Source organism: Falco rusticolus, chromosome 20, assembly GCF_015220075.1.
Source record: "Falco rusticolus isolate bFalRus1 chromosome 20, bFalRus1.pri, whole genome shotgun sequence".
NCBI classification, from domain to species: domain Eukaryota; kingdom Metazoa; phylum Chordata; class Aves; order Falconiformes; family Falconidae; genus Falco; species Falco rusticolus.
Genome location: NC_051206.1, coordinates 3,964,278 through 3,978,982, shown reverse-complemented (window position 1 = coordinate 3,978,982; position 14,705 = coordinate 3,964,278). Strand labels below are relative to the sequence as shown.

At 58.8% G+C, this 14,705-nt stretch overlaps 3 protein-coding genes across 11 annotated transcripts in view; 2 read left to right on the top strand and 1 right to left on the bottom strand.

Annotated features, from left to right (window-relative positions):
• XPO7 (exportin 7) overlaps positions 1–7,958 on the top strand; it is a 49,890-nt gene extending 41,932 nt beyond the window's left edge. For all 3 annotated transcript variants that reach the window (XM_037371367.1, XM_037371366.1, XM_037371365.1), the window contains exons 22-28: positions 672–754; positions 1,324–1,538; positions 2,717–2,855; positions 3,181–3,341; positions 4,991–5,089; positions 5,408–5,535; positions 5,689–7,958. In XM_037371367.1, the coding sequence (XP_037227264.1) occupies positions 672–754; positions 1,324–1,538; positions 2,717–2,855; positions 3,181–3,341; positions 4,991–5,089; positions 5,408–5,535; positions 5,689–5,782 (919 nt within the window). In that variant the 3' untranslated portion in view covers positions 5,783–7,958. The remainder of the gene's footprint in view (positions 1–671; positions 755–1,323; positions 1,539–2,716; positions 2,856–3,180; positions 3,342–4,990; positions 5,090–5,407; positions 5,536–5,688) is intronic.
• A 229-nt stretch (positions 7,959–8,187) lies between these two features.
• PBDC1 (polysaccharide biosynthesis domain containing 1) lies at positions 8,188–10,414 on the bottom strand. 2 transcript variants are annotated; one of them, XM_037371370.1, is made up of 7 exons: positions 10,333–10,414; positions 10,185–10,250; positions 9,090–9,149; positions 8,857–8,997; positions 8,641–8,752; positions 8,348–8,477; positions 8,188–8,317 (listed from the first exon to the last, which is right to left on the bottom strand). In XM_037371370.1, the coding sequence occupies exons 1-6, from the start codon at positions 10,348–10,350 to the stop codon at positions 8,365–8,367; spliced, it is 510 nt and encodes a 169-aa protein (XP_037227267.1). In that variant the 5' UTR covers positions 10,351–10,414; the 3' UTR covers positions 8,188–8,317; positions 8,348–8,364. The 2 variants fall into 2 exon arrangements, with proteins under 2 accessions (XP_037227267.1, XP_037227265.1); XM_037371368.1 differs by having other exon boundaries at positions 8,188–8,477.
• Positions 10,415–10,953: 539 nt separating this feature from the next.
• On the top strand, positions 10,954–14,233 carry NPM2 (nucleophosmin/nucleoplasmin 2). Of its 6 annotated transcripts, none has more exons than XM_037371364.1 (10): positions 10,956–11,406; positions 12,433–12,515; positions 12,610–12,695; positions 12,804–12,923; positions 13,009–13,102; positions 13,173–13,300; positions 13,576–13,601; positions 13,715–13,751; positions 13,960–14,030; positions 14,168–14,233. In XM_037371364.1, exons 2-9 carry the CDS (start codon positions 12,452–12,454, stop codon positions 14,002–14,004), a joined length of 600 nt encoding a protein of 199 aa, XP_037227261.1. In that variant the 5' UTR covers positions 10,956–11,406; positions 12,433–12,451; the 3' UTR covers positions 14,005–14,030; positions 14,168–14,233. The 6 variants fall into 6 exon arrangements, with proteins under 6 accessions (XP_037227259.1, XP_037227257.1, XP_037227256.1 ...); XM_037371363.1 differs by having other exon boundaries at positions 10,957–11,406; positions 13,573–13,601; XM_037371362.1 differs by lacking the exon at positions 14,168–14,233 and having other exon boundaries at positions 10,954–11,168; positions 13,490–13,601; positions 13,960–14,036.
• Positions 14,234–14,705: the final 472 nt, after the last annotated feature.

Here is a 14,705-nt window from a genome sequence, read left to right as displayed (position 1 = left end):
AAGACGTTGCTCTGGCCCGCAGCCAGCTGAACACAACCCTATAGGAAGGCTCTGTTGTTGCAGCCGAGTGGAAGGGACACAAGGTTCAGGCGCAGTCATTTGTGAGTTCTTGAGAATCCGTACCGTCAGACTGTTCGCCGCGAGCGAGCGGCATCTTTGCAGTAGGACAATCCTTACTGGAATACGTCCACTCATTTATTTCAGAGGTGAACTGGACAACTCGCTGCGCTTCAATTGTAAGATCTGTTCACTGTAGGGGAAAAAATGCCAAGTTCTGAATTCTTGGTCGTGTTATGAATAGGAGCTAGTCAGCCTGCCCTACAATGCCGCTTCCAAGATGTTCGCTGTATTTGTGTACAGTAGCCTAGTGACTATTGCCAAGACAGGATTTCCAGCCTTGCTCTTGTAATATTCCTAACATCTGTGAAATATAGGCCCTTTCTTCTGCTACAGCAGAGCTTCCCTGTCCCGAAGTGGCTGTGCCTTGTCTGGCTTTGATAATGAACAGCAGTATTTCCTACCAGACCGGGGCATTTTGTTGATCTCTGGGGGAGCAGCCCTGGGGGGAGGGTGCCCCAGTAGACAGCAGCACATGGAGGTGCTGGAGCGTTAGCTTTGTTTTAACTCCCAGGTGTGTCTGAGCTCCAGTTTATTCCCTGTCTTTCCATTAGATCCCAACGGCTGCAGTTTGATGTGTCCTCACCGAATGGCATTCTGCTCTTCCGAGAAACAAGTAAAATGATAACTACGTATGGTGAGTATCCCGCAGGTGGGGTCCGGGCAGCCTTGGTCTGCCCTTGACTCCTCCGCTCGCATGGGGAGTGAGGGCTGGGCTACTTGCCAGCTCAGAGAGCGAGCCCGGGCTGGGAGGCAGTGCCAAATTGCTTGCTGAATGCCTGCTTAGATACGGGGAGATGCTTCTGCTTGAAGAGCTGGGTAGGCAGGCAAGCAGAAGGGGCAGGGCGTTTGCCGTGCAGACAAGGAAGGAAATGACAGCAACGATCAGGAGCCCAGCTGAGCCCCTTAGCAAGGTGACATGGGCAAACCTGTGACACAAATGGAGAGCCATCCTGTCCTTCTGCTGTCCAGTTCCCGCAGCGAAATGACAGGCAGTTGTGTTCTCCCGTGGTTCCTAGATGAGCCACACTTCTAAGCATGTAATAAATTCCTTAACCTTTGGCCGGGGAATAAGTTCTTTGGTGCTCGGAGCTGACTTCTCAGCCACTCCTTATGCCTCTACTTTTGTTTTTCCTGCACCCTGGGGGGAAAAAGGGGTTTGAATGTGGTTGCTGAAATCCTGAGTCCGCTTCTGTGCTCGTGCAGGAAATCGTATCCTAACGCTTGGGGAGGTCCCGAAGGATCAAGTCTATGCCTTGAAGCTCAAGGGGATTTCCATCTGCTTCTCTATGCTGAAGGCTGCACTGAGCGGGAGCTACGTCAACTTTGGGGTCTTCCGTCTGTACGGGGATGATGCACTGGACAATGCCTTGCAGACTTTCATCAAGCTTCTGCTTTCCATCCCTCACAGTGACCTTCTGGTAAGCTGACACCTGTGATTAGCAGCGTAAACACATGGCTAGGGAGGACAGGGTTGGAAGATTATACAGTAAAGGAATACTTTAATCACAGAGACGAGTGAACTCGTGCCACTTCCTGGAAGCCCAGCTATAGGCACAGGCCAGCAGGATATTACAGCTCCTGGAATGTGCAGCAGCAGGTCCTGCGTGTGAAGGCTGTAACCCCACCACCCAAGGGCCCCGCTGGCCTACCCGGCTGCTCGGCTTTCCAGTGGGGTACACTCCAAGCCTCAGCAGAGCAATTACCAAAATAATTCCTCCTCTATCTGAAAAACACTTCCTGCAAGTGAAGGATTGTTCTTCCCTGTCTTGCCTGTGGGCAGAGATCTGAATGCATCAGCAATTACAGTGCAACCTGCTTGCTGAAGACATCCACCTACAGAGTCTTGCTCCGATCCAGACCTCGTATACAGGAATCTATTTTGCGGCAGAGCTTTGAGACCCTAGCAGCACAGTCCTGCTTGGCAAAATATCGAGGGAGAGGGCAGCGTACATTCCTCCTAAGTCTTACCTGTCTTATTACCATAGCAGGATCTGAAAGAAGTCGTTGCCCTCTCTGGGACTGCATTCAGCACGTTCTTGATTTACGATACCAGTGGCCAGACAATTGCTTTTGAGACTGGCAGCTCTTGAGATGGGGCCACTTTGCAGGATTCCCACCAGAGTCGTCCCCCCCAAGTCTGGGGGCTGGCGGGGGGGGCTGTGGCACTGCCTGCAGCGCAGGCTGCGGAGCCCAGCATCGCGTGTGCTGATTTTTATGTGATCTGGCACTCTGCACGGACACCTGGAGAGCCAGCCCTATCTCTGCATCTCCAGCGTTGGCATTAGTCAGCTAACACTCCCCATTTAGAACAGGGTGAAGCAGTGGGGAAAGATGTTTTGATGTAACAGTGCTGGGAACCTGCTGGACCATTGTTGCTGGAGCCTGTTCGGAAGGCTTTCGGTGCGGAAGAAGGGTGGAAAATATGTTGGCCCATAAGTTATGCTGTGAGAGAGGTTGGTTTGTTCCCTTTCCAGGAGATTCAGTAAGCAGTTTTCAGGTGATTAATGAATGGGTTGGGTCTAGCAGAAAGCCTTAACCGATGGTTCCAGGCTAGCCATGAGGCCTTAAAAGTCTTTCTCTCTTCCTTTCTCTGCAGGATTATCCCAAACTCAGCCAGTCATACTATTCCTTGCTGGAAGTTCTTACCCAGGACCACATGAATTTTATAGCCAGTCTGGAGCCTCATGTAATCATGTATATTCTCTCTTCCATTTCAGAAGGCCTCACTGCACTAGGTAACTACTTCTGCTCTCTGTTGTGCTCTTAGGGCTTTGATTTGGAAGCAGGGAAGGATTTTGGTTGCTTTGAATGCATTAGTGTTTCAGGCGAACAGGTAAGATGTCCCTTGGGAATGGGTGGAGGAGTTTCACCTCTGTTGAAGTGGAACATTAGAGGCAGTGAATATATCAGCGAGGAAATCGCTGACCTGTTCAGGGTTAGGTGGTTCTTGCTTGCAAAGTCCCTGTGAGGACCCAGATAAATGGGGGTGTTTCCCTGGGAGCCTGAAGCAAGGGAAACGCTGGCGGTACCCCAATATCTCCCCCTTCCCTGTTCTTGCAGACACCATGGTTTGCACAGGCTGCTGCTCCTGTTTGGACCACATTGTCACCTATCTCTTCAAGCAACTGTCTCGCAGCACCAAGAAGAGGACCACACCTCTGACCCAGGAGAGCGACCGGTTCCTGCACATTATGCAGCAGCACCCAGAGATGATTCAGCAGGTAAAGATCAAAGATGTAGGACCTTGTTGTGGCAAACTCCCTGATAAGCCCTGAATTTTCTTACCGTGATGTAATATGGGGGCTGCATGCTCGCTGCTCTAGAGCCTCAGGCTTTTCTGGAGCAAAAAAGATTTTTTTACTAGTGTCGCATTTTTTTCCTACACATTCATCATACGGCAGGTCTGATTCAAAGCTGAGCTTCAGGGCCATCGTTCTCCCTCTGCAAGGAACACTGCTTTTGCATTTCAGATATGAAAGGAAGTAGCCAAAAAAAGAGATTTTTCTGTCTTTTTGGTTTGTTTGTTTTTTTTTAAAGAAAGAAAAAAAGAGAAACGCGGTTAGGGGAAGTGTTGGCAGTTCATAAAATGAAGCCAGGAAACATACCTTCAACCAGAAAGCATGTGTTTTTCTGCTGCCTTAAAAAAAAAAAAAAAACCAAAAAAAAAACCACCAAATAAATCAGGGTTTGTTTAAATCCCTGGAACAGCTTGGTGGCACAAGTGCGCTCGCAGCAGAGCAGGCACCGTGGGGTCCCCACGCTTCACAAGGCTCTGCGCAGAATTCAGCAGCCGGGAACTCTGCTGTGGTGCTGGTGTCGGGACCCACGTGGAAGTCGGGTTTGCAGCCTGCTGGAGCACGTGCCGCCTTGGCACCGGCCGCGCCCGCCTGCGGAACGGCTTCCGCAGCGTGAATTTGATAAGGGAGTTTTACATGCTGGTAGCACATCTGCCATCCGCCTCCGTCTGCAACACCTCCAACAGACACGGAGCTTGCTGGGATTTGTCTTCTCTCTGGGTCAGGAGCGTGTGCGATGGCAGAGGATCAATAGCAAGCCGAGGCATTTTCCTTGCTTAGCTCAGCACATACCTACACGTACCGCGTAGTTCCAGTCCCTCTTGTCACTCAGTGACAGATGATTCTGCTCACGGAGGTGTTGATGCTCCAGAGGGCCCTGTGTTGGGATCTGGGTATCCAAACCTGAGAGCAGAACGTTGCTGTATGCCTCTTGGCTGGCCGCGCTGCTTTGAGCAGCAGTGCTCGGTGCGTTTTTGATGGTGTTAGCCAACTTCACTCGCTGGTACTTGTCAAAGTGTCAGCATGACTCCCACGTGAAAGCAGGGAATATTGTTCCAGCCTTGCTGGTAGCTCAGATGCAAAGCAGGCTTTTTTGGGGGCTGGGAGCTGTGTTTTCTGAGGGTATAAAAAGACAAGCCGCACCTTCCAACCCAGCTGAGTTAGATACTGGCTATAGCCAAAGGAGGCTGTGGAAGGTAGGGCAGACGCCCCTGCTGTGGCCTTGGAGGCAGCTCCCCAGGGCACCAGAGCGTGTGCTCTCTGCATTTAAGCACTCTCTGTTACCTCGTTTAAGTAAGGGTGAGACAATCTTCCCCTGGCTGCCTTGGGGCAGGAAGGAATGTGTCAGGAATAAATACCCAGACAGCTCCCGGCACCTCCTCCATGTGCCAGCAGCTCTCCACCCGTTCAGGAGGGCTCCGGGTCCTCCTCTCGTCCCGTGACAAGCTCTGTAGCACTGAAGGTCCATAACTGGAGCATCAAAGGTGAATCGTTGCTCCTGAGCCTCCACAGTGCCGTGGTGTGGAGAGAGCTGGGGTGGAAGTGCTGGTTTTAAACCGCTTTCCCTCTTCCAGATGCTGTCAACAGTGTTGAACATCATCATCTTTGAGGACTGCAGGAACCAGTGGTCAATGTCTCGGCCCCTGCTCGGCTTGATACTGCTTAATGAAAAGGTAAATGTCCCACCCTTCCGCCGCAGCTGGAGGAGCTCGAGGGCTTGGGTGATGCAGAAGGGAGTGGAACGGTGTCAGAAAGGGTGGTTGGGAAGTCAGGACTTGGAGAGATTGTGTGTCGAGGGGTGTCCAGCCCTCGCCTGCAGCAGCCGTGGCGCCAAGGGACCCTATTAACTGTCACTCGTAAGGGCACTAGAAGTCACCTGAAGAGCTGTAACGCGTTTCTTTCCTCTTCCCAAGAGCCTATCATGCGTGCTTCGTCCCAGCGCCAAGGCAGCTGTTCATCTGAAAATTAACCCCTTGTCTTGTCTTCCCCAGTATTTCTCTGACTTGAGGAACAGTATAGTGAACAGCCAGCCTCCGGAGAAACAGCAGGCAATGCACCTCTGCTTCGAGAACCTCATGGAAGGCATCGAGCGCAACCTCCTAACCAAGAACAGGGACAGGTCAGTGTGGGGCTGAGCCTGCCCCGAGGCGTGCTGAGCCCGCAGCTTCACGTGGAGCCACAGCCCAGAGGGTCCACGGTCCTCATGGAGGGCAAAACACTGGAGGAACGGGCAACCTCCGCCTCTTAACACGCTGCTCTGCCTTTTCCTCAGGTTTACACAGAACCTGTCGGCGTTCAGGCGAGAGGTGAACGACTCCATGAAGAACTCCACCTACGGTGTGAACAGCAACGACATGATGAGCTGACGTCTCCCAGCTCCACCTGTACAGAGCAGCATCTCTTTGGCCTGGCCCAGAGGGGTTACCGTTTCCGATGGAAAGAAAAGAGGGCGTTTCTAATCCCTGCTCTTCCCCAGGGCTGGATTGCGGCGCTCGCTTTGGGCCGTACTCCACGTCCCGCGGGAGGAGGGAACAGGAGGGGTTGTTGAGCTCACCGGGGCAGGGTGCTTCTGTTTCCGTGGGAGGGGGTGGAAGGGCATAAGCCAGGTGCAAGAATCCAGCGTCTCCCTACCCGAATGTCTGCGTGGAACGCCAGCGCTCTGCTGCAGCCTGCCTTGTATAAACATGTACATTTTTTCATAACATTTTGAACAAGGTTTATATTGACTCAGTTTAAAAAAAAAAAAAAAAAAAAAATAGTGTGATTGAAATTTTTACAGAGTCCTGGTGCACCGGTGCTGGCGTGAGGGTTGTGTATGCGAGTGAGGAAAGCGTGTCCTGCAGGCCTGAAGCTTTACTGGGCAAGGGGTGGGTGTGTGAAAGTGCAGAGATATATTTAGTGACAAGTGTAGAGAGAAGCAAAAAAAAAAAAAAAAAAAAAAAAAAAAAATCAAAAAAAAAAAAAAAAAAAAAAAAAACCAAAAAAAAAAAAAAACCCACAAAAAAAAAAAAAAAAAAAAAAAAAATCATTGTAAAATTCCAAATGTATATTTTTTCTTATTAAGCCCCTGGAAATCACAACTTCCCGTTACCGTCTTGCCCTTGTTATTAGGAACTCTAAGCCATGCCGCGTGATCTTTTCATTCGTGCTTGCTCGTGGGTGTCTCTCCTGTCCCCCGATGTAGCAGTAGGCGCTGTCCCCTCGTCAACCCGCTTCTCGCAGGGCCCTCGCCTCCCTCCCTCGCACCCTGCGCCCAGCGCCGGCCCAGGGGCGCTCTCCTCACTCTGCCTTCTTTCTTTTCTTTTTCTGTTTTCTTTTGTTTGGTTGGGTTTTTTTAATTTTTATTTCCCTCCCCATCTCAGTTGAGCAGGTAGCACGTGTGGGATGCTCGGCTGCAGGCAAGCTTGCCCTGCTCTCCGTGGGATGCTCGGGCTGCGGGTGAGCCCCCCGTGGGATGCTCAAGCTGCGGGTGAGCCCCCCGTGGGATGCTCAAGCTGCGGGTGAGCCCCCCAGGGATGCTCAAGCTGCGGGTGAGGCCCCCGTGGGATGCTCAAGCTGCGGGTGAGGCCCCCGTGGGATGCTCAAGCTGCGGGTGAGCCCCCCAGGGATGCTCGGGCTGCGGGTGAGCCCCCCAGGGATGCTCGGGCTGCGGGTGAGCCCCCCAGGGATGCTCGGGCTGCGGGTGAGCCCCCCAGGGATGCTCGGGCTGCGGGTGAGCCCCCCGTGGGATGCTCAAGCTGCGGGTGAGCCCCCCGTGGGATGCTCGGGCTGCGGGTGAGCCCCCCAGGGATGCTCGGGCTGCGGGTGAGCCCCCCAGGGATGCTCGGGCTGCGGGTGAGCCCCCCAGGGATGCTCGGGCTGCGGACGAGCCCCCCAGGGATGCTCGGGCTGCGGACGAGCCCCCCAGGGATGCTCGGGCTGCGGACGAGCCCCCCAGGGATGCTCGGGCTGCGGGTGAGCCCCCCAGGGATGCTCGGGCTGCGGACGAGCCCCCCAGGGATGCTCGGGCTGCGGACGAGCTTCCCATGCTCCTTCCGTGCTCTCCAGAGCTCGGCCGCAGGGCTGCTGCAGCCAGCTTACCGCCTCACAGCGTTCTTAATAACAAGGTTTGCCTAGCACGAAGTATCTAACACCCCCCTTTAAAATTATTCCATTTTTTAATAAGGCACCATAAGAAATGTTTTGGATATAAAACTGACTGACGGAGGAAAGCTGATGGGGGAGGGAACCTGTTTGCCTTGTACTTTTTCCACTATTGTTGCTGCTAGTCGTGTGCATCCCCTTGCTCAGCTCTACCCACAGACACTCGGTCCTTAGGGCTTCAGTTTCTCTTCCCAGACACCACCTCCTCTTAATTATTTTATTTTTCCCCTTTTTTTTTTGTTTGTTTGTTTGTTTGTTTCGTTTTGTTTTCTTTCCTCTGGCGATTGTGTGTTGGGTCCTTTTTTCGCGTGAGCAGATTGCTGGTTGACTTGTAAGGGTGTTTGCTGCATACAGTGTAAGCATTGTGACTGCAAATAAAACTTCAATGGTTTCTACTGAGCCGTGTCTGCCTGGGCATCGCCTGCGCCCCGAGCCCACCCCTGCAGGAGCTGCCCCCTGCCCGCTGCGGGGCCAGTTTTCCCTCTGAAGCGGATTTAAAAAAATATGTTAATTGGGGGGGGGGGGGGGGGGGGCTCGTGGATCTAGCCAAAATCAAAGCGGATTGTTCCAGGGAATGACCCTTTCCACACCTGCAGTGCAAGGAATGAATTTTTAAATTTTTTTGTAATTTTTTTTTTATTTTTTTTTAAAAGCATTTATTTACAGTCTGCAAATGGGAGTCTGAATTGGAGGAGGGGGGAAGGTGGGTATAGCCCTGCCCCCCCACACCCCGAGACCCTGCCAGCAGTGGGGCAGGGGGTTTTCTGCCCCTCCTGGGGCTCGGCACCGGGTGAACATCCCACCATCACCCCGACGCCGCTTCCTTGGCCACCGGCTGCCTGGCACTGCTGTAGACGACGCTGTTCCAGCCCTCTCTGTTCCGGGCGATTTCAATGGCAAAAAACTGGATTCTGGTGGCTAAAAGAAGAGAAAAAAAAACTTCTTTTAAAAAAAAAAGAGCAGATCTGTGGTTTGAACCTTCCCATTGCCTTGTGCGCCCTTTTTCTAGCAGGGATGGGGCCGGTGGCAGCCTGAGGGTGGCTCGCCGTGCCGTGCCGTGCCGTGCCAGCGGTGTTCTCACCGAAGATGGTGTTCTCCTCGGTGTAGTCCTTGCGGCAGTCCAGGCGGAGCAGCGTGCCGTAGTTGAAATCCTCCACCACCCCCTCGAAGCGCAGGCAGAACGGCCGCCACTTCTAGGGAGGGAAACGTCGTCAGCATCCCTGGAGCCCAGGGAGGGGGGGCGGGGGGGGGGAGCAAAATTCACCTGTCCCGTCCCCACCCCCCGCTCCCCACCCACCTCCTTGGCCGGCTCCGACTTCAGCTCTTCGGGGTCGAGCACGTCGATTTTAAGATCCTTGAAGGTTTTCCTGAACTCACCGTAGATCTGGTCATCAACTTTGGTCAGGTTTAGAAACTTGGGGTCGACGGAGGAGATGAGCTATGTGGGAAGATTAAAGATTTAACCAGTTCCACCCCCCCACCCCCCACAACAAGGCCCCCCCCCACTCTGACACCCCCCCTGGGACTTACATTGAAGTAGACCTGGGCGTGCTGGTGGGCTCTCATGGCCCAGGCCAGCTCCACGCGGGGCTGCGAAGGCAGGAGGGGGGGTCAGGCATCGCTCTGCCTTTGAGGGGGGGTCCTCCCCTCCCCTTGGGGGTCATGGGGGAAGCGAGTGGGGGCAAAGGGAGGGGGTGGAGGCAGAGATGGCTTGTGGGTGAGGGTCTGTGGCCAGGCAGACCCCCGGCATGGCTGCGGTGGGGGTTCGTGGGTGAGGCTGTGGACCTGCAGACCCCAAAGCATCCCATCTGCATGGGACCCCCCCCAGTGGGGACTGGTACCCCCTCGGTGCTGGGGGCTCCCAGGACTGGGACTCCTGAGGCTGGAAGCCCCCCTGGGCTAGGACCCTCGCCCTGCGTTGGGATCCCCCTGCTGGGACAGGGACCCCCCAGGACAGGGATCCTCCAAGGCTGGAACCCTCTGCCGGGACAGAGACACCCCCTGTGACTGGGACCCCCCCAGGACAGGGACACCACAGGACAGGGACCCCCTTGGACACGGACCACCCTGGGCCATGGAGCACCCTGGGATGGGACTCCATGGGATATGGAAAACCCCAAGACAAGGACCACCCCCCCCCAAACAGGGAACCCCCAGGACCAAGAAACCCCAGGCTATGGACTCCCCTGGGACAGGGACCCCCTGGGACCGGGGACCCCCCGGGACAGGGAACCCCTGGGACATGAAGCACCGCGTGGCAGGGACCCCCCACGACTGGGACCCCCAGTGGCAGGGACCCCCAGGACATGGACCCCCAAGGCAGGGACCCCCCGGGGCAGGGACCCCCCAGGACTGGGACCCCCAGGCCATGGACCCCCCAGGACTGGGACCCCCCGGGCAGGGACCCCCAAGGCAGGGACCCCCTGTGGCAGGGACCCCCCGGGACAGGGAACCCCTGGGACATGAACCACCCCGTGGCAGGGACCCCCCAGGACTGGGACCCCCTGTGGCAGGGATCCCCGGGGCAGGGACCCCCGGGACATGGACCCCCCAGGACTGGGACCCCCCGGGCAGGGACCGCCGGGCAGGGACCCCCCGGGCAGGGACCCCGCCCCCCGCACTCACATCGTTCCCGAAGGCCTCGGCCGGCAGCGACAGCGCGTGAGCGGCCGCGGCGGCCTCGCCGGGTCCCTGCGCGGGGAGAAGCTGCTGAGGGAGCGGCGGGGGGACCCCGGCCCCTGCCCCCCGCTCCCCCCGGCCCCCCCGGCCCCACCAGTCCCGCCGCCGCCATCGCCGGCGACAGCGACAGCCCCGCGACAGCGACAGCCCCGCGCTGCCGGAAGCGCCGCCGCGGCCCCGCCCACGCGCGCCTGCGCCCACGGGGGACCGGGGCACGGGGGGGACCGGGGGGGCACGGGGGGTACGGGGGGTACGGGGGAACAGGGGGACACGGGGACACGCGGGCCGGGGGACACGGGGACAGGGGGACAAGAGAGGGGCACGGGGACGGGGGGCACGGGGACGGGGGGCACGGGGATAGGGGGGCACGGGGATAGGGGGGCACGGGGATAGGGGGGCACGGGGCGGGGGGCGCGGGGACAGGGGGACACGGGGTGTACGGGGGGGCATGGCGACAGGGGGACCGGGGCACGAGGGGCGGGGGGCACGGGGACAGGGGGACATGGGGTGGTACAGGGACCGGGGGGACACGGGCGTTACAGGGGGGCACAGGGACAGGGGGACACGGGGGACCGGGGCACACGGGGTGGAGGGCACGGGGACTGGGGGGGCACAGGGATACGGGGGGCACAGGGGACCAGGACACGTGGGGCAGAGGGAACTGGGGTATGGGGCGTGCGGGGCAGGGGGACACGAGAGGACAGGGGGACACGGGGGACCAAGACACGCAGGGCAGCAGGGACACGGGAGGCACAAGGACACAGTGGGCGTGGGAACATGGGGACCAGGACACGCAGGGCAGGGGGACAAGAGGGGCACATGGAGCACAGGGACATGCGGGGCCAGCGTAGAGGGTGCCCAGCACAGGTGGCACCTGGCACAGCACGGGCACCCGTGGCACAGGGAAGTGGCACGTGGCAGGACACGATGGTCCGTGGCAGGAGCATCGGTACATGGTGGCCCATGGCACACCCAGGGGCCCGTGGCAGCAGTGGCGGGGCACAGGGACCCACGGGACACTGGGGTGGCACATGGCAGAGGCTGCAGGGCAGGGTGGCACATGGCAGAGCATGGGAACCTGCGGCACTACAAGGTGGCACATGGCACACAGGGGTGGCACACAGCAGGGCAAGGTGACCCATGGCACGCAGAGGTGGCACACAGCAGGGTACGGTGACCCATGGCATGCAGGGGTGGCACACAGCAGGGTATGGTGACCCATGGCATGCAGGGGTGGCACACAGCAGGGCAAGGTGACCCATGGCACGCAGGGGTGGCACACAGCAGGGTACAGTGACCCATGGCACATGGGGTGGCACACAGCAGGGTATGGTGACCCATGGCACGCTGGGGTGGCACACAGCAGGGCAAGGTGACCCATGGCATGCAGAGGTGGCACACAGGAGTGTATGGTGACCCATGGCACGCCGGGGTGGCACACAGCAGGGCAAGGTGACCCATGGCACACAGGGGTGGCACACAGGAGTGTATGGTGACCCATGGCACGCCGGGGTGGCACACAGCAGGGCAAGGTGACCCATGGCACGCCAGGGTGACATGCAGACCCCCGGGGCAGGGCTGTGCCCCCAGCAGCCTGTTCCCTGAGGGCTGGGACATCAGGGGGGGACAGCAGCCCCCCGGGCCCCCTCCCCACTGCAGGCTGGGACTCACAGGGGTCGCTCGGGGTACGAAGCTGATGCTTCTCCTGCCACCGTTGTGGGGTGGCGGGACCCCCTGCCCAGCACCGCGGCACCTGGGTGCTATGGGACCAGGGGCACGGCAGGGACCCCCACCCCGGGGTGGGACGAAGGGGCTGCTCTGTGGCCAGGGCGGGCAGGGCTCCAGCTCATCCACACCTGGGGGGTCTCATTGCCCTTGAGGGGCTGTTGCCATTTAAGGTGGAAAGAGCCAGGGTGCTAATTGGGTGGGTGGGCAAGTGGGTGGGGGCTCCTCTGCCTCTAAAAGCTGCTCAGGTGGTGGGTGCTGCTGGTGCTTGGTGGCTGCTGGTGCTTGGTTTGGTGTTGTGGGGTGAGCTGGTTTTGGGTTTTTTTGGTTTGGTGGGGGTTTTTTTTGGTTTGTTTTTTTTTTAGTGCTGTGTTGCTCTTGTGGACAAAGTGATGGGGGGGGGGGGGGGGGGAGCTGGGGAGACCCCTCCCAGGGGGTCCCTGCAGAGCAGCGCTGTGTGTTTCCCCAGGCTGAGGGATCCCTGAGCCATGTCCCTTACGGACAGCGCTGATGCTGACAGCAGATCTGAGAAACCCGTGTCCCTGATCTGGGGTAAGTGCCCGGTCCCCCCAGCGGGTTCCCTAGGGGGCTGCCCCCCCGCCCCCTCCCCCCGGGGTAGCCCCGCACCGACACCCCCCACCCGCAGGGTGTGAGCTGAGCAGCAAGCAGGACTCCTACACCTTCCAAGGGCCGGAGGAATGGCGGTGCGAGCAGCAACTGGCCCTGCGGACGGTAGGTGGTCCCTGTCCCACCCCCCACCCCCCCCGGCAGTCCTGCCTGAGGGCTGTTTGGGTGCCGTGGGGGTCACGAGGGGGGGGATGTTCTTCTCAATCCCCAAAGATCTGCCTGGGGGAGATGGCAGAGGATGAGTTCCACGTGGTGGAGATCGTGCCAGCAGAGGAGGGGGATGCTCATGCCCCGGTGCCTGTTTGCACGCTGAAGCCATCCGTGCTGCCCATGGTGAGTGCCCAGGGTAGGGGCCCCGCTGCCGGGGTGGGGGTGGGGGGCTGCTGCTGGTGGGTGCTGCCACCCTCCTCTCTTCCAGGCCACAATGGTGGGAGTGGAGCTGACACCTCCGGTCACCTTCCACCTGAGAGCCGGCTCCGGCCCCGTCTACATCAGCGGGCAGCATGTCTCCAGTGAGTACCAGGGTACCACTGCCCTGAGACCCCTCCCCAGGGGCAGGGGCTTAGCCAGGCTCTCCCACAGTGGTGCCCAACCTGACCTGGGATGAGGAGGAAGAAGGGGAAGAGGAGGATTCTGGGGAAGAGGAACCACCAGAGTCCCCCGAGAAGCCCCCCAAGGGCCAAGCTGCCAAGAAGGGCAACGCTGCCAAGGTAAGCACCCGCTCGGCTGGGGATGTGCCATGCAGAGGGGTCCCTGTGCTGTGGTGGGGAGGGGGACAGGGATGCAGGTTCCTCTGCTGGGAGCTTCGCCATGCCCCGGTCCCAGGGACAGGCTGCTCTGTGGCCCAAACCCCTCTCTGTAATGGGGATGAGCTGTGATCTTCATCCCTGGGGAGGAAGAGTCACAGGCTCCGTAGCAAGTCCCCGTCTTGCCCGCACATGCCTGGCCCTGCTGTCTCCATCTTCTCTCTCTCTCTCCCTAGAAGAGGAGGCTGGAGAAGGAGGATGAGCTGTGAGTATGATGGAGGGGAAAGCATGCCCCAGCGCTGCCATGGAGCAAGGGGTCCCCTGTGCTGCTGGGACTCTGCACCCCTAATTTCAGCCCTGCCCTTCTCTCCTGAGCAGGAACAGCATCTCCCCTGAGGATCCCCTTCCCAGCAAGGTAGGAGCCAGCTGGGGTGTCCCTCGGCATCTCCTGCTTGCCCCACTGCAGCCAGGTGTCTGGCTTAACGCTCCTTGACCCAGGGCTGGGAGCTCTTGGGCAGGGAAGGGGGCTGATGTTGGTGCTAATTGGCTGCTCAACTCAAAAAATGGGGGAGAAACACAGGGCTGGGGGCTCCCTGGGCTCAGCCACAGCCCTGTCCCCACAGGGGCGAGGAGCCAGCCGGGGCAGGAAGGCAGCAGCAAAGAAGTAGCAGGAGCTGTGGAGGAACCTGGCCAGGTACAGGGCGGTGGGATGGGGTGGCTGAGGGCAAGGGTCCCTATGGGGCTGGGAGGGGGCCCGTGTGCGCCCTCCTCTCACCAGAGTGGGGTCAGCTGGGGCTACCTGTGCATAAACCCTTTCTCCTTCCCTTCCAGGTGCAGAAGAGCCTGGAAAGCTGCTGCTTTGGTGTTGCCCTTCCCCAATAAAGGCTGTTTTGCACACCTGGCTCTCCATGCTGGGGTTGGATCCTGGCCAGGGGGCTGCTCCTGCCCACCCCACCTCCCCCCAGGGCTGTGCAGAGCTCTGTGCCCACTGCCCAGGCTCCCCTGTGCTGCCTGCCTTGGCAGCATCCTTCCCCTCGGGCTGGGGGGGCTGGCGGCAGCCCCCCTACCCACTGTCCTGCGCAGGGTAACAAGTGTTGCTTGTGAATAGGAGACAAAGGGGGATTACCGAGCAGCAGGGAGATGATTATAACCCATTGACCTGGCCTTGGTCTGGAGGCAGCAGGTATTTGTGGAGGGTCCGGCACCCCTCGGGAGCATGCAGGGGGCTGCTGTGTCTCAGATTGGCTCCGAGAGGGGAGCTGAGCCTGCCACAAAGGCAGGCTTTAGTCTGCTCCAGGTGTGGGGCACAGGGCTGGGGGGGGGATGCTAGGGCAGGAGGGGACATGGGGCCAGGTCAGCTGCTGTCTGC